This window comes from Sebastes fasciatus, chromosome 15, assembly GCF_043250625.1.
Source record: "Sebastes fasciatus isolate fSebFas1 chromosome 15, fSebFas1.pri, whole genome shotgun sequence".
In the NCBI taxonomy this organism is placed as follows: Eukaryota; Metazoa; Chordata; class Actinopteri; order Perciformes; family Sebastidae; genus Sebastes; species Sebastes fasciatus.
Genome location: NC_133809.1, coordinates 7,309,046 through 7,332,671, shown reverse-complemented (window position 1 = coordinate 7,332,671; position 23,626 = coordinate 7,309,046). Strand labels below are relative to the sequence as shown.

Here is a 23,626-nt window from a genome sequence, read left to right as displayed (position 1 = left end):
GCTCTTTCCCCTCAACCTCAAAAGACCAAACGCACATATATATAGAGGATCACTGCGTAATTACAAAACTGCAAAGCAGACTACAAAGTGAGAGATAAATGTCAGCTATGTTGTGTAAACTTTGAACTATTCTGTCTGTCTGTGAAAGTAAATGCCAGCACAAAGCAACTCCCTGATGCAGAAATCAACAAACTGTATAATAAATGTGCCATCGAGTGTCAGCATGTAGCCAGTAGATGTGAAATCATTTTTTTTTTTTTTTACATGTTATGGCACAATACCACTTTGTCACAACCATTTAAAACTTGATAAAGTATACCTGGTCTTAGAGCTTAAAGATGACAGACATTAACCACTTAACCATGCTGATGATGCTTGTAACGCTTCATTATTTAACATACAGTACATATTTTGGCTTTCAAACATCGCAGATCATAGATATTGTTTCTTATAAACAGCACTAAACTTCAAAGAACGGAACAATCGTCACAAATGGGGGTTTCACAGATTTGGCTATACTTTGAAAAATTATCGTCGGTGGAAAAACGATGGAGAAAAAGCGAACCCGTCTGATGTGAAATCAGCAGCTGAGTGGAGGTTGGATATGCCGAAGGTCTCCTCTAGGAGAACCTGCAGTATCTGTACATGTGATGTTTGATCACAGACAGAAAAGTGAGACGATGATAAATGACATCCATCGCTTGAAAACAGATGCTCTGACACTGCCTATACATGAACATTATACAATCCGTTATAAGGTTTAAAGTAGTGGATGTATTGGTGGGCAGCACCAGCCAATAACAGAATAAAAGAGTGCCTGATGGGTGAGGATGTCCCTCCTCCTCCTCCTCCTCCTCCTGTCCATCAACAGGAAGTCCCTGCTGTCTCATCTAATCAGTCCCTCTTCTTGTCCTGCTCCTCCGCGACCTCCTCCACCTGAGGCCCGCCGGGGAAGGCGTGGTGGTACAGGTGCCTGTGATTGGCTGCTACATTGTACAGCTTGTAGAGAGCCTGCGGAGACGAGACGAGAGAGGTGGTGGTTACTGGCAGAGGAGTTAACTCCCCGAGGTCGCTTAAAGGGATAGTTTGGCTGTTTTGAAGTGGGGTTGTAGGAGGTACTTATCCATAGTCAGTGTATTACCGACCGTAGATGGCGGTCGGAGTACCAGCACGGGAGCAAAGCAATGTACTGCTGTGGACGGGGGCAGCAGCAAAATGTATTTTAGCCACCAAAAAAAAGGCTCAAAAACGACGGAAAAACTGAAGCCGTTATATCCATCTATGCTCTCTTCAAAGCCACCAGACTCCATTCACAAAAACAGTAATTTCACCTCAGAACACGGGAGTTGCTGGTCTACCGCTGCCTCAGTCGGTTAGTTTGTTTGTGTTATTGTGTGACTTTGATGAATCAGAACAAAACCTTTAAGGACGCTTTCACAAGTCAACATTTAGTCTACTTTAATCAAACTCTGGTGCGGTTCATTTGGGCAGTTGTTAACACAATAATCTAGTCCGAGACCATCTTTCACAAGAGGTCTTGGACCATTTCCAAGCAAACCAAAACGCAGGCTGCCTGTGTGGTAATTTGTTGAGATGGAAACAGGTAAACGACAGGTTCACATGAGCGGGAGAAGATGGACCTGGACTTCTGCAGAAGTCTGATGTTTGCTTGACATCTGGGCTGAAGAGAACACACAGAATATCCTAAATAAAGTCCGTAAATAGAGTGACGTTTATAAAATCATAAACTGGACGAGAGCACGCCCCTCAGCAACCTATTTTTTTTATTTGGTCCGCTTTAATTTTGCACTGTGAAACGGAACCAGACTAAATAAAAAACGAACCAAAAGTATCAATTTCACTGTGATTCGGACGAGACAAACAGACTACGGCTTGTGAAAGCGCCCTAAAACACCAAAACCACACAATAACACAAACTAACCGATTGAGGCAGTAGTAGACCAGCAACTCCCGTGTGCTGCGAGATAAAATTACTGTTTTTGTCAAAGGAGTCTGGTGGCTTTGAAGAGAGCATAGATGGATACAACAGCTTCAGCAAGATAAAGCGGTGAAAATATTCTTAATATAGTGTACACTTAAACTGATATTAATGTTTTTTAGGTGGCTAAAATATGTTTTTCCCCCGTCCACAGCAGTACATTACTTTGCTTCCGTGTTGGTACTCCTGTCTGTTTCTCCAAACTGGGGCACATCGACCGTCATCTACTGTAGGTAATACACTGATTATGAATAAGTACCTCATACAACCCCACTTCTAAACACCCAAACTATCCCTTTAAGATAATCTCAGTATAGGGATACAAGTTTGGGAGCAATGTGGACGGGTAATGGTGGCAAAAATAGCCAAGAAAGTGACACATAAAAGATAAAAAATATTAAAATGTGTATCATCGTATATATATTTTTTTTGCTGTCAGGATCAAAAATGAAAACTTTAGCCCGTCCATACTCTCCCAAAAGATGCTCCTACTATCCTTTGTAAATATTCCCACTTTGATTGCTCTACTCACCTCATTTGTGCTCCCCTGCAGAGGCATGAAAAAGAAAAATATATATATATATTGTGAGTACATACATGCATAATGTAACATAAAACATGTCCAATAACAATTCATTACTGCTGTAGTTGGATCTGGCCAAATGATCTGTCACTGATTTAAAGCAGACTGTTGCCCTCTGGTGGTTTAAAGATACTATATCACCTAAATTACTGATAATATCTGCACATGAGTGTACGGTATTAGTCTCTGCTGTATAGCAGATAGGCTATATTTGGGTTTTGGACTCTTGGTTGGACAAAACAAATCATTTGAACAAGTAAAGTTGGGTTTTGGCCAGTAATTGAGTCATTGAGAAAGTAATCAGCAGAATAAACAATGATAAAAATAGTCAGTACCATAACGTCGACTTAATCATAAACGTTGATGGCTCCATGATTCGATAAAGTCTAGTCTAGTTTTAGATTCCTCTTCGTCCATTATGAATAAATCTGATTTCTTCCATCAATAATAAACAAACAGGATTTGTTCCAGACAGAGTAATCAATAATGAAAATAAAGTTACAGCTGTATCTCTAGAATAGATTATTGTGTGTTCTTATGACAGCTTGAGACTTGACATTATATTAGGTTGAAAATGCAGCAGCCAGACTCCGAACCAGATGTTTGACCATTTAAGATAAAATTCTGATATCCTTTTTTTTAGCTGACGTTGCACACCAGAGGTGATTTTAAAGATCTCCCTCTGAACTATAAAACCCTCAACAGATAGAGTACCTGATATTAAACCGCAGCCTGTATACCTTTCAATGCTCTGTAAGTGCTGAATATATGACTTTAAGTCGTGATCCAATCTTAAAACCCATATGTCTTTTTGGTGTCAGGTTGTTAACCAGGGTCACTTATTTTTGCCGTTGATGTTGTGTTCCACCACTGATGTAGAGAAGAGAAAGGAGACCTTTTGATGCTGCTGCCTTGTTTATCGATGTATATTATGTGCATGTCATGCTGCAACTATGGATACTGATTTTAATATTATTATTATTCAGTGGGATTTTACTTTCCATCTTATATTAAGCCTTCTATTAGGGCTGGGCAATATATTGATATCATGATATGAGACTAGATATCGTCCTAGATTTTGGATATCGGAATATCGTGAAATTGCATAAGTGTTGTCTTTTAATGGTTTTAAAGGCTGCATTACAGTAAAGTGATGTCATTCTCTAAACTTACCAGACTGTTCTAGCTGTTCTATTATTTGCTATTATCCACTTAGTCATTATATCCACATTACTGATAATTATTTATCACAAATCTCATTGTGTAAATATTTTGTAAAAGCACCAATAGTCAAAAATATTCTGATATTTGATTTTCTCTATATCGCCCAGCCATACCTTCTATGTATTCTATTTCATCTTATTTTTCCTCTTAATTTATTTTTATCTTATTTTATCAAGTGTGTTTTATTTTCCATCTTATTTTCTCTGTTTTTAAGTTAATTCTATGTCTATTTTCCCTTATTGTAAAGCACTTTGTGTTGCATTTCTTGTATGAAAGGTGCTATATAGTTTATTATTATTATTATTATTATTATTATTATTATTACTATTACTATTATGTACATTTTTAAATTTCCATGTTTTTGTATTTGAGAAAAACCCCTTGAAAATGGGGGTTTATCCTCAAATTCAAAGTTTTTTGTGAAAAAAAAGTAATTTAATCTCTACGTTGTGTGTATCCATGTATAGTTTGTATAGTTTGTTTGAATGTGGCATGTTGTTTTTTATCTTTCTGTATTGTGTAAAAAGACTCTGGCTGGTGATTTTGCATTATTAATGAGGCGAACTTGAACTTGGTGAGTATTGATTCAATTATTGATTACAGCCGGATTTATTCTTGACTTCATTAATGTTTCTGTTTTGGTTGAATTACCTGGTCCCACAGTGCACCAGCCACCTGGTCGATGACGGCGCCGAGTTCCCGGTATTCCCCGGAGTACCGGATGTAGGCCCAGGTGCAGAGAGTGATCAATGCCAGACCCAGGATCATGTTACACAAGCTGGCAATGACGTCCACGCCCACAAAGCCTGTGATGCCCGCAGCCACGTACATGACAAAGATGACCACGAACAGGGTGGCCGGCGTCCGGGCCGCGTGGAAAATGTTCTTGGAGTCATTGTGCTTGATGTACTGGACAAACACCTCGTCGACTTCTCCCTCCAGCTGCTGCAGGTAGCGGCGGCTGAACTCCTCGCCTCCCATCTTCTTCACGACCCGAAACACCTGCAGGGCCTCCTCTCTGATGACGCTGTGTCGGGCCTGCAGCTCGCTGGGGGCCAGGAAGGGCCGGTCACCGCCACAGATCTGGGAACAGAATAGAGGGTCAATAAAGAAGGTTTAAGACCACCAGGGGACAGTACCGGATCTACTTGAAAATCCTGTTTTCACCGACCTCCTCCATCTTCTTGTTGTACAGATCCTTTGCGGCTGCGACTGCTGCCAGATTATTCGCCTCTGCTGTAGCCTGAGAGGAAGCAGATGCAAATATAGTTTATTTAATTTATTTTCAAGGTAATATAAGATCAAATAAGATGAACTTTATAGATCCCAAGCAGGGAAATGTGTCACAGCCACAGAAGTACAAGAACTTTAAAGAGGACCTATTATGCTTTTGTGCTTTTCCCCATCCTTTAGTGTGATATATAGTTTTTTGTGCATGTAAAAGGTCTGCAAAGTTACAAAGCCCAAATTCCACACCAAAGGGAGTTACTCTCCCCCACAGAAGCTCCTGAACCGCCTTTTCTTCCGTAACGTGGTGATGTCACCAAGTAATACATTTGCATAATACCTGCCTAGGGGCTAGTTTGGTACGCCCTCAAACAAAGCTAGTTAGAGCGGAGCTGGAGCGGAGTCTGAAGAGTTTGGTTCGGTTGACAGTGCCACTAGACACAAAGCCCTTGGCACCTGATTGGACGAATGCTTTCTTGTGGGCTGCTGCTCCCGGCTTTTGAAACCGAAACCAACATGGCGGCTCGTTTGGAAACTTTCTTCTCTAACACCATGAAAATAGTTCACCGAAATGTGTTTCTGAAAACATTTTATGCTAGAAATAAGCCATGCAGTTGCTGAATCTGTCTTTATTTTGGAGGATTGACAACGGTTAGTTTAAAAGTTTCTCGGGAGTGTCCAGAGGCGACGAGTCGCATCAGACGCCCATGATTTGCATAAAGTAGCCTAGACCTCAACTTTATGCAAATGAGGAGCGGCTGACGGGACGCCCCGTCTCTCGAATCGGGTTGCCACACTACCAGAATGCATTGCACGGAAGCGTGGAAAGGACGGAGGCTGTGGACACGTAAAAATAAAGTGTTTTTTGAACATTCAAGCATGTAAACATGTTCTAGTAGAAACCCAGAATACAAGTATGCACATGAAAATAAGCAAAATAGGTCCTCTTTAAAAACAAATTAAAAACTAGAATGCTACATACATTATAGTGTATACAAACAAAGCATGAAAATAAAATAAAAGGGTGCTAAATATTATATACACCAACATGAACACTAACTATAAAATGTATTGAGACAGGAAGGAAGTTAAATATTAAGACGATGGGTAAAATGTACCTGCAGCATGGACTTCGGATGTGGCAGCTCCTCACCTTGGTAAATTTTGATGTATGCCTGAAATAAACAAAGGGATGACAAAAAGCATTAAAAGTAACAGAACTGGCTGATGAAGTAATATAAATATGTTGGATTTAGTCACAGTCGTGTGCAGAAACACACTCAGTTAAATAGTCACTAATATACATAATAAAAGTACAATATGACTTCATGTGCAGTGATTTTAGCTGACTATTTGAATGTAGAGTTTTAGCTATAAATATAAAATAAAAACAATATCAATGGTTGGTTTGTGTGTTTCATATTAACATGTTCCTTTGCTCTGACCTTGAAGTACTCCAGCAGGCCTCTGCAGGTGATATGGCTGCCGTTGATCTCCTTCACGTCGATGTTACGAGGGCTGAGAAGCCACGGGACCAGAATCTTCAGGTTGTTTATGAACTCGCCGTCGATCTCTAGACGGGAGAGGAGAGCCAACGGCTGGTGAGTGTGTATAGTATTATATGTGTTGAAATTCAACAGTGTTTGCTCTGATATATTCAGTTCCTGGTCGTACGTGTGGTAGTCCAGGAAAGATTCAACAATTCAGAGGAGCAAACAGCTTTTTTTTCCACCCCTGAGCGCTGTTTCTCAAACACTCCAGTGCACCACCTGCTTCTGCACAATTCATAAATACTGTGCTGCTCACCGGCTGCAGGGTTACATATTTACTCCTGTTCCACCTCCAGAATCCAGGCAGTTGTTTTGATTTGTAGATATATGTTTATGTATTACTAAATACACCTGAGTCAGAGCCATACTGCACTCATACAATTTCCTACATTTATTTTGATTTCTTACACATTATTCATACATTTCAGTAAGTAGTACTGTAAATAGTACATTTGTGTGCCACCTACACTCACCTGTTCTCTAATTTACCTAATTCAAATATCGACACCTACAGACATGCTACCATGCTGATGTTTAGCAGGCAATCTGTGCGTTCCAATACCCATACGACCATACTATTTAGTATAAGATTTAGTATGTTCCATTACATAGTATTGGTGTACAAATACCAGGATGTCAAACTACATCTAGTCGCATTTTGCAGTATGCAATCCAGCATGCTTTTCTGGCTATTCTGACCCACCATCCTCTGTGCAGCGGATATATGAGCAAGAGGGTCAAAGGTCAAGGCGGAGTTATAACAAACTACAAGGTCCCAATTGTATATATACTGCATGCAACAGTACGTACTTTGTAAGGGCAGCTGCAGTACGTACTAAAAGTAAAAAAGAAAAAGTATGCGATCTGGAACGTAGCCATGTTTGTTGTTCATCTTAGTTTAGCATGTTAGCATGCTAACATTTGCTAATTAGGAGTACTTGTAGTTGACTTGATGATAAATGAAAAGTCATGGCTTTGACGATCGCTCACGGTCAGAGACGTTTGACAAGAAACAATTCTCTGTTCATGAAACACTGAAACGATTCTGTGTTCATGAAACGCTGAATGAAATATGAGACGGAGGAAGTGTACCTATAATTCGTCCATCAAAGTGTGGGTTGGTGGCCACTTTGAGGCCGGGGTGAGGCATCAGGAAGCAGGAGATGTTGGTGAAGCAGGAGTGGATGTGTTTACGCACGTTCTGCAGCTCCTCATGCTGGTTCTCAGAGATCTAAACCACAAACACGACCACATGTGTCAGGTTTTAAACATGCATTAGTTTGGTTTAAACAGCCTCATCAATACAGTGATTGTTTAAAACTGCAGGATATCAGACCTTCAGTCTCTTCTCGAGGAACTTCATGCCTCCCTCCTGTCCGTAGGGAAACTCATATGGAAAGCTCCAGTCTCGGACGAGGAAGATCATGGACTAAGACCAAAAAAAAGCAACCATGTGACTCATGTCAATGATATCTTGTAAATTATGTTCAAATAGTTTATGCAAATAATTTGCTAGAGTTCCAGACAGATTTGAAACCTTTTCAGTGATTAACTAAACTTTCTTATGCTCATTACATTTCCTTACGTAACAAACCAAGACCCAATATTAAGTTGCTTGAAGCAAACATCAGTAATAAACTGTAAATGTCATTTCCTGACATTTGAATACAATCAGCACTCTGTTGTAAATCCATCCAGCGTGTGAAAATGATTCACGTTACCTGGAACGGTTTGAGGAAAGTCTCCTCCATCGCTAGTCGGCCGTACTCAGTGAAGAGCTGAAATAAGACAAAATGAGTGAGGATGTGAAATGTTGTGTTTAACTACCACAGTCACTTTTATAGAAGATCATCAGGAATGTTTTTGTTTCTACTATAAGAAAAGGCATATAGACAAATACTAATATGCATCATGTCTGACTGGCAATAGGTTTCAACTCTCCTCTTTGAGCTCTCAGGTTATACATTGATGATGATGACACTTGACAGCGTTACCTGCAAGTGCTGAAGGTCGTCCTCTTGTACATTCTGTGAGATGTTGTAAACCTGAAAAAGACCATTCATTTAAAGTATAATTTATTTCAAATGGAAGTTTAAAGTACAAACATTAATGTTTCTACAAAATGTTGTGGCGATCCATCCAATAGTTGTTCAGATATAACTGGGTCAGTCGGGTGAATGTACCTGCATGGAGCTGATCATGGTGCTCAGAGCAAACACTGTGGCTGAATCCCTCAACGTCGACTGGCTGTCAAACGTTCCCTGTGTGTCCATTAACAATACAGCCACCTGGGAAATAAAGCAGACAAAGACAATGACCTCTGTGCTGCAAGGTAGTCATAACGCTTCTACTGCCTCTACTGCTCTGAGGGAAGTGAGTTGTAACAGAGTGTGCGATGGATTAGAGAAGCGCTGGAAGTCCTTTAGTGACAGGAACCAGCTAGTTGGTTTGGTTTTGAAAGAAGATTTAAATGGAGAAAATATCTTGAAAGGGCAAAATCTACTCTGATTTTAAGATGCAATTTAAAGCTGACAACCAGCAGCACTCCTGCTGTTGCTGCTGCCTTCTGTGCAGACTAAAGATGGGAGTAATTTGGCTGATGCAGGCATAAAAGAAACTCGTTATAAAAGTGTCTAAATGTAAAAATACTTTCCTTCAAGTGTGGTTATACTGGGCAGCTTCTAAGTGTGAATATGTACAACTATATGAATATAAAGGCGAGGAGCAGACCTGTTGCCAAGATGAATACAAATCTAAAAAAAGGTTGTGTAAAAAAAAATGTGGAAAGGTTAATAAGGTATCTGTGTCATATTTAATTATGTCTCATTATACCTTGTTGCATTGTAATAATCTACTCGAGACTTCACCTTTCTTCCGTCTGGTTTGTCCACCAGGAAGACCTCGCTCCAGATCTGGATCCCGGTGGTCTCCCTCTCTGAGCCGCCCCTCCAGGAGAAGCCAGTCAGAGGCTCGTCTGCGTCTCCGAGCCAGCCTTCAGACGCCTGAACACAACGGGATCAGGAGTGGTAGTTAAAATATCTTATATTGTTTTTAATTAAGTGTGGGACATTTGGTCAGTGTGGTCTGCTGCTTTTTTATTGTATCTCCCTTGTGTATGTAGCAGTCACTATAATTACAAGCTCACAATATAGACTAGAATACATGCATGGACATCCCTTTAACCACAGCAAAGGAGTCTAAAAACGTTTGCATTTTTTCTTCATTTATTTACCTATTCTTTTATTGTTAAGTGAATTTATTTAGAGGCATTTCTGTATTGCATCCTATTATTTTCTTGCCACCCTTTCAAAATTTAAATCACTGAAAGAATGTGATAAATCTGAGTTTAAATGAGAGTGAACTTCTTTGAGAGAAGATTTAATAATATATTTTGCATGAAACTAGAATATCAGCAAAATATCAGATATTGCCTCAGTAGGAAATACTGGTAATGCTTTTGGTCAAACCCCAATATGCAAAAGTCAAACCCCCTCTTCGTGCAGTCGTTTAGGTCTGACCCGAATGCTTTCGAAGCTTCGACCGTTGCCATGGTAATCAACCTCCAAATCAGTATTCAATGCTTCTTTTTTTAGTTTTTTTGTATGTAATAATAAAATATAAATCCCCCATTAATTATTATTAGTTATTCTCAGACGGATATCGCTGTTTGTTGTGTGTAGAGGTGTGTGTGTACAGTAGTGCGGCAGCGGCGCTGTCCTGAAGCTTCGAATACCTTCGAATATTTCGCACCGAGTCTTCGAAGCCTAAAAACTGGTATTCAGGACAACCCAACAGTCGTCACATTTTAAAGGTTGGAGGGCCACAGTTTCAAAAGCTCACCTCCATCACCTGCTCAGACACTTACGTGGTTGTACATGTATCGCAGCATGAAGTCCATGAGGAAGGACTTGCCCTTGCGGAAAGCTCCGGCCACAGAGATGGCCACCACTTCACGATCTCTGACCTCCTCCGCCAGCAGGATGCGGCTCAGCGCCGCCTCGTCCAGCTCAAAGGTGTGGTCGTCTTTGACCAGCAGCACCTGCACGGGCCGGGCTCGTCCGTCCGGTTCCTCCTCCTCTGAGCTCCAGTCGTAGACATGTTTGTCACTGAGGGACCCTGGAGGACGAGACAGAGGGGGAAAGATGCTCTGAAGAATGACCCCTATTTTCAACTTTTAATATAATTGCATGCAGAGAAATGATAACGTTGATGCTGCTGATATGTTTCCTACATAATCACTTGTAATCAGCACTGGGAAGTCAACTGAAATGTTATTATATGAGCGAGTGATCAGCCAGAAGTTATTCCCAGTGACGAGAAGCAAACTTAGTGGTCCATTAAGGCGAGGAAACAGGAAAGTTGAGTCCATTATTCCTTCCTGTTAGCACCAGATCAATAGCATCGCCTGCAAGCTTGTTAATACTAATAATGAATCATGACATCCCATCTGTTTGCATCCAATGAGATCATGTGCATTCGGAGCTTTTTCTGGCGCTTTTCCTGGCAGTGACTCAGTGTGTTTCCAATCTCTGCTGCTGTCTCATGTGGAGCGTGCATGCTGCCCGATGCACAGATTGGAGGAGTTTTGACTTCCAAATCCCATTCATTTAATGTATGCTACAACAAACTTGTGTTTGAGCATGTATGTTCTGCAAAACACCAAAGGATTTCTGAGGTTAAAAAGACACACAAGTCACTCACTATAATCTGTGTGGCTGTTCATTTTGAGGATGTAATTGCACATTAAGCATGCTTATGAGTCTCACAAAGGCACTGTGACAGATTAAGGAGTAGAAGGCAACATTTGGGAGCGAGCTAAAAGATTAATGCAGGGTGCCAAGCATGCACGGTGAATAATTTAAGGAGGAGTAAGCCAAAGGTTTCTTCTCTCTGGCCTGAAGAGGACTATCAGTTTGACTTCACATCTCCTTCCTGCACAGGCCTCACCCCGGCCCGGCACGAGCCTGGTTAACCTGATCATGTTGCTTTTAAAACAAACCGAAAGACGTCAGAGGCTCTGTCTGCTCAAAGTGGGTCAAACCAGATACACTCTCTAATGACAAAGAGCATTTCATCCCCTTTTTTCCTTCAACCTTGATACAGCCATTCAGCACCCTTTTTTCTCTCCACCTTTTGCAGGCCTGTGTTTAAAGTTGAGCCATAGAGTGATGTCAATGACAGTTATGATCATCATAATCATGCTGGTGGAGGTGATAATGATGATGATTAGTATAAAAATGATGATTATAAAGCTATGTCATGATGCAATATTACATAATTTGATGCCAGATGCAGCACAGAGCATCATAAGAGGCTCAGTGTGCTAAACACAATAAAACCAGAAGGTTATTTTCAGGCCTTTTTGGGGGGGGGGGGTGGGGGGGGGCCTGGACAACACAGTATTTCCTGTATGCTGCTTATTGAAGAAAAAATATCACATTTAAATGGTAAAAAATGTCTGTTTGCATATGCTTGATAATATCCGATGGAAAATTGATATTTCTCACCATTAGTGCCATTATGAGGATCAAAATAAATACACCCTGATCACAATTGTGTCGAAATAAAACCTTTAATGGTGTCTGGAATAAACATGTAATTGGCTGCATTGCTTACACCCTCGCCTCGACAGCAATAAGATGAAAAAAAATGTATGTGCGTCAAGGAAAAAGCATGAAATATCAAATATTGTACATACACTCACCCCAGCTGTCTCTTTCTTTACGGTGCTTCGCCATAATACTGTCCTTGGATCCCTCTGTTTGTCCGGTAATGAGCGACCCTAGTCGGTAGTCATGGGTGTCGAAGGGTTGGGAGGATGCCCTGTCTCCACCACAGCGATGCGAGCATCAGGAGGAGGAGGAGGAGGATGATGATGATGGAGCTCTTTTTATTCCCCTGTGATGCAGGACTCCTGTTTGCAGATAGGGGGCGCTGCTGTCTGTTGTTGCAGCTCTGTGCGTTGATGATGATGTAGTTGCTTCATAATGCGGAAACAAATGAATGTGGTTCAGTTCATGTGTTAGAATGAGTGCATCCACTGAGTATGTGAAGTATGGCTGTTGAAAAGTGAGTTCAAGTCTCTTTCATTGAGTCTGTTGTGAAGATGTACTCACAGCTTCCAGTAGGTGGTGGTAGTTACACATGGAACACCTGCTGCCTTCACGTACTGTCGTAAATATCTGTACAGAAATGACACTACACAGTATGACTAGCAGTTGTGGTGATACTAGTATCCTTTACTCAGATGCAATAGTCCTAATGTTACATGAGTAAAAGTACAGAAGCATTATCAGCAAAATATACTTAAAGTATCAAAAGTCAAAATACTCTATAAAGTACTATTATATTATTCTGTTTTTATCACTAATGATTTAATGTAAGAGCATTTTAATGTTGTATTTTGGCAATGTGGAGCCAATTTGAGATACTTTGTATACTACTGGGTAGATTAGTAGCATGGTACTGCATCATATCATATAAAAATGTCTAACCAGGGGCACGGTCTGCAAATTAGCTGCAGCTAGAAGTCCTATATATACTGCATTGGTTGCACGTTATTAAAGCCTAATAAATAATAAATAATAAATAAATTCATAAAATGAAATAAATATAAGCACATCATGTGTTTTTTTTAATGCAAAAAAATATGTAGTAACTATAAGTGTCAGATAGATGTAGTGCAGTAAAAGCCCTGCATTCAAATATTTACTTAAAGGAAATAACAAAATAATAAAGTTATATTATAGCCTACTACAGAATTATTTTTACAGATGCACCAACGTGTAAGCACCATTTTAATGTTGTAGCTGGCCATGGTGGAGCTGATTGCAGCTATTTTTTATGTGTTTGGGTGGTTTAATTTTTTTAAATATCTATATGTATTTGGGTGGTTTAATTTACAATGCATTATATTTTATATGGCTATTCTAGGCTTTTATCATCTTAATCCTATCCTCTTTAATGTAGTGGAGTCAAAGTATAATGTAGCAGAAAATCAAAATATTCAAGTAAAGTACCAGTAGCCTACCTAAGACTTGTACTTAATCAAAGTACTTGAGTAAATGTAGTTAGTCACTGTAACAGCAACAGTAACTGGTGCAAAATAACCTATAATAAATCAAATGAACATGTTATCCTTGATATGCTGCCGCCCAACTACAAAGCAATTATCTATGATTTATTATGACAACTACTTTTGTTATCTGATACATCCATTTTGTAATTATTTTCACTGTGTGATACTTGATTGTGGTTTTGCCATTGGGCATTTTGTATTGTGTTGTTTTTCTGTCAAGAGAGGGTAGATTTTCCGAGGAGCTCTTGAACGCAGCATCAGGATCCCTGTAACTGCTAGTGATGGGATTTAAGGCTCTTTTTAGTGAGCCTGATCATTTGGCTCAGCTCACCAAGAAGAGCCGGATCTTTCGGCTCCCTAAACGGTTCTTCGTTTTACCACTTCTGCCTTTTTATAATTCAGCCAAATTTAGCTTTAGCTGTTTTGACCTATGATATGTGTGCACATATATCACTTAAATTATTCAATATAATTATACTAAACCTTATAATTTCCAGAATATCTTAATTTTACATGCTGCTTTGTTTCCGACTGTCACTCATCTTGTCTGCTATTCGCGCACCGCACTCCTCTCTCTCTTTCTCTCCTCTTCTCCCTCCTGCTCTGTACCTTTAGACCATCAGCACCCCGCCCTTCCCTGCTTGATGGTATGATCCTTGTCTGTCATCACCTGATTGGTGGCACTGGACGTCATTAACACAACATTCAGTCACAGTCAGTGCATGGAGTGCCCGTGGCGCGGAGAAGATCGTCCTATCATTCTGCCTTGAATTAATAAAAAAAAAAAAAAAAAGTCTCTCAGACGGGAGCCAGCTCTTATGGTGTGTGTCCACAGCCTCCGTGCTTTCCACGCTCCCCATTCATTGTCTATGTAAGCAGCGCAATGCAGACTAGCCGTCACAACGCCCACTCCTCATTTGCATAAAGTTGAGGGCTCGTCTACTTTATGCAAATCACGGTAATCCGACGCGACTCGTTGCCTCTCGAAACTCCTGAGAATCTTTTAAAATAAACGTTGTCGACCCAAGATAAAGACAGATTCAGCAACTGCACGGCTTATTTCTCGCCTCAAATGTTTTCAGAAACTCATTTCGGTGAACTATTTTCGTGAAATAAGAGAAGAAAGTTTCCAAACGAACCTCCATAATGGTTCCGGTTTGAGAGCTGGGAGCAGCGGCCAACGGCGGGAAAGCGTTCGTCCAATCAGGAGCCGAGTGCCTTGTTTCTAGGGACAGCACACCAAGCGTCCAATGTTGGGAAGTATCGCGTCCCCTCGCGATAAAAAAAACGCCCACCATTATTGTTCACTTAAAAGAGCCGGCTCAATGAACCGGTTCGTTCGCGACCTACACATCACTAGTATAACTGCGACTCCTCAGAGATTAGCAGCAGCACACTGTTGCTTTTTTTCAGCTGTTTTTTAGGGGGTGTTTAATAAATTTAAGAGTAAAACTAGACATTACTAATGTAGTTTAGCGTTAATGTTTTAACATTTGAGTTGTGAGGCTTGTTATAAACTGTCATCAGAGGGGAAATGACATGTCAACGGCTGTAACGGCTGCTGAGCTGCTGTGTGTCTGATGGAGACGGAGTGAAACAACCAACTGAAGAAGTTTATTACAGTTTACTCGATAACAAAGAGAGGAGGCGAGTTTTATTCTTTATTTTCTGCTTTTATTCGACGCCTTCGAACAGGTTAAAGACCCTGGGAACTATCTTAAAATGCAACACGTCCCCGTCCACGCTGTTTGCATTGTTAAAGGTAAGAACAGTGTGAAGTTAAGAACCAGAGGCGAGGCTAGCTCAGTTAGCTAGTTAGCATTATCTGTTAGCATTAGCTGTTAGCTGCCTGGATGCTAAAGCTCCACTAACTCCCCCTGGTTCTGGCTATTTACTGGAGTGACCACAGTGTCTAACACATGCTTATGTTGTTTTAGTGGTCAGGGCGAACTGTAAAGTAACTTTAATTATAGTGGTTGTTTAAGAGAAATTAAATATCTAGGCTAAATGTTGGTGTTGGGTGACAGATGTCACGGTATGTGACTGAATCTCATCTTTTATGTTGCTTTTAACCCACATAGCAAAGTGTGCAATAACATACTTTATACATGAATATTGGAAAGAATATTGGAAAACACTATAAATATACCAGACAACATTAAGAAAAATCTAAACATACAATAACCTACTATATATATTAGCAAAGTGTGCAATAGGATACTTTATACATTAGCAAAGTGTGTAAGTTACAATGTTTTGTTTTTAAATAAAAGATAATTGAGGTAGTAAGTGTGCAACTGTAGACGTGCAAAATTCAACATATGCAAGATTATTGCAGGAGCAAAAACAGAATGGAGTAGGGTTGAGACAGAAACTATAAAGCTGAGAGTTCTCTGTTAGACAGAGGTAAATATATTATATTAACTTTGTCACATAAAGGTTTTCTGTTTCTGCTCTGCCTATTTGATGGAGTGACCACAGTGTCTAACGTTAAACACATGTTAATGTTGTTTTAGTGGTCAGGGCGAACTGTAAAGTAACTTTAATTTGAGTGGTTGTTTCAGAGAAATTAAATATCTAGGCTAAACTGTTGGTGTTGTAAACTTGCACACTTTGCTAATATATATATAGTAGGTTATTCTAAGTTAGATTTTTTTTAATATTAGTTCATTTTTTTTTTTATGTTAGTTAGCAAATTTGAGTAGTTGTTTAAGAGAAATAAAATACCTAAGCTAAACTGTTGGTGTTGGGTGACAGATGTGACAGAATGTCTCATCTTTTATATTGCTTTTGACCCACATAAATTGATTGTTTGTCAACTTTGTGTCACCATTATATGTACATATCAACACTAGAGAAATATATCCATAGAATACACAATAGAAAGAATATTGGAAAACACTATAAATATACCAGACTACTATAACTAACATTAAAAACAAATCTAAAATCTAAACATATAATAACCTACTATATACTGTAACTTTAATTTTAGTGGTTGTTTAAGAGAAATCAAATATCTAGGCTAAACTGTTGGTGTTGGGTGACAGATGTCACGGTATGTGACAGAATGTCTCATCTTTTATGTTGCTTTTAACCCACATAGATTGATTGTTTGTCAACTTTGTGTCACCATTATAATTACACTTTGTCACATAAAGGTTTTCTGTTTCTGCTCTGGCTATTTGCTGGAGTGACCACAGTAAACACATGCTAATGTTGTTTTAGTGGTCAGGGGGAACTGTAAGTAACTTTAATTTGAGTGGTTGTTTAGGAGAAATTTAATACCTCAGCTAAACTGTTGGTGTTGGGTGACAGATGTCACAGTTTGTGACAGAATATCTCATCTTTTATGTTGCTTTTAACCCACATAGATGATTGTTTGTCAACTTTGTGTCACCAATATATGTACATATCAACACTGGAGAAATATATCCATATAATACACAATAGAAAAAATATTGGAAAACACTATAAATATACCAGGGCTATAACTAACATTAAAAAAAATCTAAACATAGAATAACCTACTATATATATATACATTAGCAAAGTGTGCAATAACATACTTTATACATTAGCAAAGTGTGTAAGTTACAATGTTTTGTTTTTAAATAAAAGATAATTGAGGTAGTAAGTGTGCAACTGTAGACGTGCAAAATTCAACATATGCAAGATTATTGCAGGAGCAAAAACAGAATGGAGTAGGGTTGAGACAGAAACTATAACGCAAAGAGTTCTCTGTTAGACAGAGGTAAATATATTAATATTAACTTTGTCACTTAAAGGTTTTTATTAACACTTTTCTTCCCAAACTTCTTTTATATCTCTCTATCAGGACATGGAGCACGGAGAAGAACCATCTGAGTAACTGTGATTAACTTAAATACTCTAGGACCATCACTTCATCAAACCTCCAGATTTGATCAACTAAATGTAAAGGATCGTTTGGTTTCAAGCTACCATGGATATCTTTCCCCGGCCAAGTGGTGAAATCCAGAGGAGGAACCCCCAGCATGACTTTGAGCTCATTCAGAGGGTGGGAAGTGGCACATATGGAGACGTGTACAAGGTACAGTAAAGTTACTGGTTCCCACAGCCTGTCATTATTATTATTATTATTATTATTATTATTAGAGCTGGAGATATCTGGGTTTGCCATCACATGACTAATCAACTTAATTGAAGACAGTGTAGTTTGTTTTGTAAGTCATGATAACATGTGGCTAACACATTTGGCAGTAGATGTTGAGCGGGGGCCAAGTCCTGCATCCCTTCCTATCTTCCTGTCTTCTTCAGCTACTAAAATACACTCTTTTGGCAGGAATAACTGCAGTTGATACCACATTACTTAATGGGCTAAGGTTGGGAATCATGTTGTAACTCACCATATAATGCTGTTGCATGAAACAAGCTGGGTAATATAGATAGATAGATAGATAGATGTACAGATGTACAGATGTACCTTATGCACCGGAACAAAAAAGTAAATAAAATGTACATACAACACTAGAGAATATATCTATAGAATACACAATATAAAGAATATTGGAATACACTATAAATATACCAGACGAGACTGCTATTTACCAACATTAAAAAAACTAAAATATAAACATAGAATAACCTACTATATACATGAGCAAAGTGTGCAATAACACACTATATACATTAGCAAAGTGTGCAAGTTACAATGTTTTGTTTTTAAATAAAAGAAGAATTGAGGTAGTAAATGTTCAAATTTAGATGTGCAAAATTCAACGTGCAAGATTATTGCAGGAGCAAAACCAGAATGGAGTATGGTTGAGACAGAAACTATAAAGCTGAGATTTCTCTGTTAGACAGAGGTTAATATATTAATTGTGAGATGACAATTATTAGTTGATTAATCAATAAGTAGATTAAAAGAAAATAATCTACAGTAATTGATTCAGACAAATGCTAAATATTTGCTGGTTCAAATGTGCTACTTTCTCCGGTCATATATGATAGGAATGAAATATCTTTGGTTTTTAACTGTTGGTCATACAAAACAAGCAATATGAAGATGTCACTATGGGAGACTATGATTTGCATTTTTCTCTATTATTTGACATTTTATAGTAGAGCTGCAATCATTAATCGATTAGTTGTCAACTACTAAATTAATCGCCAACTATTTTGATAATTAGTTTGACTAATTTTTTAAGAAAACAAAGTCAAAACGTCTCTGATTCCAGCTTCTTAAATGTGAATATTTTCTGGTTTCTTTACTCCTCTATGACAGTAAACTGAATATCTTTTGAGTTGTGGACAAAACAAGACATTTGAGGACGTCATCTTGGGTTTTGGGAAACACTGATCTAAAATTTTCACAACAACTAATCGATTAATCGAGAAAACAATCTACAGATTAATCGACAATGAAAATAATCACAAGTTGCAGCCCAGTTTTATAGACTAAATGATTAGTCAAATAATCAAGAATAATGTCCGCAGATTAATCAATAATAAAAATAATAGTTGCTGCTCTAGTTTTGTTTTCCTGGTCGTGCAAGCTGCATAACGGTTAACTGAAATAATTTCCTGAAAGTGTTTGACTGCTCAGTTTGCGTGAGATGAATAGTGCATGCTTGTACCTGCGTGTCCAATTTATCCACATCACTTTTTCTTTTTGCGTCGGAGACCATGTTACCCATCCCTTCTCGAAAGCAGCAGTATTAAAGCAGCAGCAGTAGTCTTTCCCCAAAAGGGATATTGGCTATTTACTATCAGTTATTGAGTAGAATTACTTATATTAAACTTAAATAAATCTGTAGATCAACAAATTCCCCTCAACACCGATGATGTGTGATGGTGCAGGCGATTTTGACATAATCATATATTCATATTGCCAGACTATCTTTGTCATTGGAAAGGAAAAGAAGGAACCATTCATGTACTATATTTATTTGTGCTTTTAGAAGCCCTTCCAGTTACACCCAATTATTTTTAGTTAACTCGTATGAAACTGGATAAGAGTGCAGTCTTTTTCACTCACAGACAGCAACATGTACACATTTGCAATCATTCAAGAGTCAAACAAGCAGAGTCACTGAACTGTCAAAAACGGGACTGTCCCAGAGGTTAAACATTTCTGTTGTAAAGGAAGGATGCAGCTTTATCTCATAGCAACTCAAAACATTTCAAACTGTGCAAAGAAAATTCTAATTAGAGTTACAAATGACTGCATCAAAGCCAAAGAAAACATTGATTTATGGATGTATTAGTATCAGATACTGTAGGAATGATTGTAAATGTACTGGAGAGACAGATGGCACTATGCTCCTGCACTGCACTAAAAATGCTCAATGAGATGAGAAAAAAATGATTAAGTCCATACAGAAACTGTCTAGCTAAACAAGATAATTTCTCCACCTTTCTCCACAGTCTGTTGGCTGTAGGGAGGTGTGTTTTGCTGGAGAATTTTCTTGTTTACCCATCTGCCACAGATAAACAGACAACCCATCTGATCCAGAGTGTGATAGTTCAGGCAGCCTGTCATGGTCCCTCTCCATACAAAGCCTCTCTGGCCGGCCCCCACCCCCAGACAGGCCACCGGTGGAATGCTGCGCCTGGTATTCTCCCACAGCTCGCAGGCTGAGCGCTGCAGCGGGCTGAAATATGATCAGGCCCCTGTCTAAACACGCGTTTCACTGGGTGTGTTCTGGCCTCGGCCGCACTGACAGCAAAAACACCTCAAATTAGGGAAAAGTCCTCCTTTGGCCTGCTGTGCTCTGTTGACTTTGAATGGACACAGCATTCCTCACCTTGGATGATTTATTACATCTGATTATAATAATTTGAGAAGCACATATTGCTCTCTTTGTTACTACTGGTGATAATGATTAATCTATCTTCATTATATTGTCATACCCTAGGGGCTCTCAGCATTGTAGGGCTGGGCAATATGTCGATGTATACTGTATCGTCAAAACGATATAAAAATGTCTATCGTATGTATTTTTCTATATCGTTTCTATCGTGATACAGGCTAGGCCTATATTTAGTTCAGTTTTCTCTATAATTTCACTTCAATCTGTCAAATATACAAAAGATTTTGTGGTCATAAATGTAATATCTTTGGGTTTTGGACTGTTGGTCATACAAAAACAAAACAAGCAATTTGAAGATATCACTATGGGAGACTATGATGCACAATTTTCTCTATTATTTGCCATTTTATAAGTTAATCGATAATCAATTAAGTAGTTTGTTCTTATGATAAACCTTTATATGCTGGAATTTAGTTTAGAATCAGTACTTCTTATAGGTTTACTACACATCATTTACCAGAATCTTACTCTAATTATTTGTACCAGGAAAAACATATTTAAGTACATTTTTTTGAGTTTGCATTAGCGGATGAAATGCCAGTAACAGTATCTACAAAAGATCCGTAATGTAGGTGAGTGTACTGATACTAGCTGTGCCTCTGTCAGTGCTTGTGTCAAAGGTGGATGACAAAGAAGGAACCAATGAGTCCTGCACACTGTCGGTCACTTATACTCACTTTATAAACAACGTTTTAGTGAAGAGTTTTAAAGATTTTTTGATCCAACACCCTTCAGTATGCCCTTATAATGTGCAAGAGTAACTTGGAAGTTGTTAAAAGTTGGATGTGAGGAACTATTTTTATTCTTATTGCAAGTCAGTGTCAACATTCTCGCTACAGTGAGCTGAACCTTCGCTTTATGTAGACATAAGGCACACCTGGTTTGTCTGACTGTCAGATCTTGTCTCTTTAGGGGTCTGTAACATGCCAAACTACTCTTTCCTCCAGTCAAAGGTTGCTTAAGGTTGTTAAAGCTTGTGTTGTGTGCTGCATGGTATATTTATAGGTCAGTTAAAAACTTCCCCTTTCTGGGTTCTCAGGTTGACTTTAGCTGCTTCAGGAAATGTAAAGATAGACACAGGTTGCAAGCAAGTATTTGGTCATTACTGAAACACGCTGTAAAGCTGAACTAAATGTGCCATACTGCAGTATCACGGAATAACCACCTCATGTGAAAAACATTTTTTTGTAGTTTTGTTATTTGTTTGTGTGTATGCATTTGCGGTGTCAGCTGCAGAACTAGTATAGTAGAATAGTGTGGTATTCTGTTTATGTGTGTGAATCATCAGCACATTCCCAGTGTTGAAAGGTGGCCATGCTGGAGGGTTTTGTGGTTTACGGTTGATTTAGCTGCTCGCCCCATCACTCACACTCCCACGGATTAGGGAGCATCCCGTCTTGACCTGGATTTGGAAGTCAGTGCAGCCTACTTTAAGATAGAAATTTCACAAATGATGGATGGATATGTTTTGATGTAGCCACTGGCATAATATAATGTTATACTGTGAGGATGGTACTGCACAAATACATAGAAGAAACAAAAGAATATCAGGAATGAACAAAATGATGCTACTCTAAGATTGACTGAATCTCAAGTCATCTACAGCAGGGATGTTTAAAGGTTTATGTTGTCCAGCATGACCTCTGGTGATGATGCCTGTTCAAGCGGACTTTAGGTTTGATTTTAGTTGGTCTAGCGTGAAAAAATAGCTGAGTTAACTGATCTGTTTGCAATGTAATGATGTTGAATTTGACTGATGGAGGTGGTGCCATTTGTATCCCACAGTTGAATGTTTCCACTCCACTTCTCTCAGAGGAGAAAGGATCATCTGAATGGCATTTATTGGTTTAATGCTGATGTAGGCTAAAACTGTAACTGATGTCCCATCGTACAACGCTAGTGTGCGTCTGTTAACACCTGATGAAATGTAAGGAAATAAAGTAGTGTTTTTTTATAAAAACTTTTGATGGAAAAATGACGGGAATGAATTATCAAAATGGTTTCCGGGTATTTTTCTGTAGGTCGACGAATAAAACCGCTAGTTTTACAATGAACAGTTGGAGCACGAGCTCTGATTAAAGCAGTATTAGTAACAGTACTGTGATATTTTGAGCCTTGCTGACCATTGTGCTGTTGTGTCTTTCAGGCTCGAAACATACAAACTGGGGAGCTCGCTGCTGTGAAGATCATAAAGTTGGAACCAGGTAAGAGTGATGTTCACAATAACTCAGTTTTTCTCATCACAGTGAGGAAAAAATGGGTTTATCAGAGCTTAAAAAATACATAAATAAAGAGAAGTCTGGAAAATAAGTCTGGTATTTTCCAGGGTTTTGAATGGAATGCACAAAAAGTACTTTTCATTTGTCAAGTATTTAATTCACACAGGAGTATACAAAATAGACTTTACCATGTGGTTATTTCACATAGACTATTTATTCATTGAATTGCCAGAAAACATGCTATATGGTGATATATATCGTTATCGAGATATGAACTGACCTATATCGTGATAGAAGATTTTGGCCATATCGCCCAGACATGAAGACCAATGTGATATGAGATATTTCGTGTGAAGGAGGAGAGGAGGGCATTTCAGACGGTGCCCAGCTTTGGTGTCTGTGCTGGTGATGACCTAGTGACAGAGTTAGTGCGATCCAGATTAGTGGGATTACGATGAGGGCTTTGTGCCACCAGCAACCAGACTGAGCTCAGATGATTACCAGTCAGTGAAGGAAGAGATTCACTTCTGTTTGTTTTCTCTTTCATTCATCATGTCGCAGTTTGTTTGAGTTAGTCTGGGAGTGGGAGGATGCGGGGGTATGTTTTTGTACGAAGTTTACACATGTTGTTTTCCTCAGGTGTCATCTTGTCCTGTATCATTTCAAAATGATCGCTCTAAAATTTTTGTTTTCACTTCCTGATAAGTCTGTAGAGGTCTTGAGCTCTTCTTTAAGGCATAGACATATTCTGTTGAGATATAGGAGGAGGATTAGTGTGTATGTGTATGAAGCAGAGGATCAGGGGGTTTAGCTGTAATTTGGTAGAAAAGTCAGAAAAGGGAAAGGGAAGTATTTTTTCTTGCTGTCATGACTTTTGAGAATATAAATAAAT

The 23,626-nt window shown here is 38.9% G+C and overlaps 2 protein-coding genes across 11 annotated transcripts in view; one reads left to right on the top strand and one right to left on the bottom strand.

Annotated features, from left to right (window-relative positions):
• Positions 1–756: 756 nt before the first annotated feature.
• On the bottom strand, positions 757–12,456 carry atl1 (atlastin GTPase 1). 2 transcript variants are annotated; one of them, XM_074660166.1, is made up of 14 exons: positions 12,282–12,456; positions 10,449–10,699; positions 9,451–9,585; positions 8,767–8,871; positions 8,578–8,628; positions 8,305–8,361; positions 7,920–8,012; positions 7,676–7,814; positions 6,479–6,606; positions 6,152–6,208; positions 4,978–5,049; positions 4,458–4,889; positions 2,532–2,546; positions 757–1,011 (listed from the first exon to the last, which is right to left on the bottom strand). In XM_074660166.1, the coding sequence occupies exons 1-14, from the start codon at positions 12,319–12,321 to the stop codon at positions 895–897; spliced, it is 1,692 nt and encodes a 563-aa protein (XP_074516267.1). In that variant the 5' UTR covers positions 12,322–12,456; the 3' UTR covers positions 757–894. The 2 variants fall into 2 exon arrangements, with proteins under 2 accessions (XP_074516267.1, XP_074516268.1); XM_074660167.1 differs by having other exon boundaries at positions 12,288–12,456.
• A 2,542-nt stretch (positions 12,457–14,998) lies between these two features.
• Positions 14,999–23,626, top strand: part of map4k5 (mitogen-activated protein kinase kinase kinase kinase 5) — a 39,606-nt gene continuing 30,978 nt past the window's right edge. For 5 of the 9 annotated variants that reach the window (XM_074661540.1, XM_074661539.1, XM_074661538.1 and 2 more), the window contains exons 1-3: positions 14,999–15,423; positions 17,500–17,733; positions 22,662–22,719. In XM_074661540.1, coding sequence (XP_074517641.1) covers positions 17,626–17,733; positions 22,662–22,719 — 166 coding nt within the window. In that variant the 5' untranslated portion in view covers positions 14,999–15,423; positions 17,500–17,625. The remainder of the gene's footprint in view (positions 15,424–17,499; positions 17,734–22,661; positions 22,720–23,626) is intronic. The other 4 variants (XM_074661535.1, XM_074661534.1, XM_074661533.1 and 1 more) reach the window with 1 other exon arrangement.

Coding starts and splice junctions, on each gene's coding strand:
- atl1 (XM_074660166.1), bottom strand. CDS start 12,321: ATGGCGAAGCACCGTAAAGAAAGAGACAGCTGGGGTGAGT. Junction 10,700..12,281: donor AAGAGACAGCTGGGGTGAGT/GTATGTACAATA, acceptor CTCGTCCTCCAG/GGTCCCTCAGTGACAAACAT. Junction 6,607..7,675: donor CTTTGATGGACGAATTATAG/GTACACTTCCTC, acceptor TCTCCCGTCTAG/AGATCGACGGCGAGTTCATA.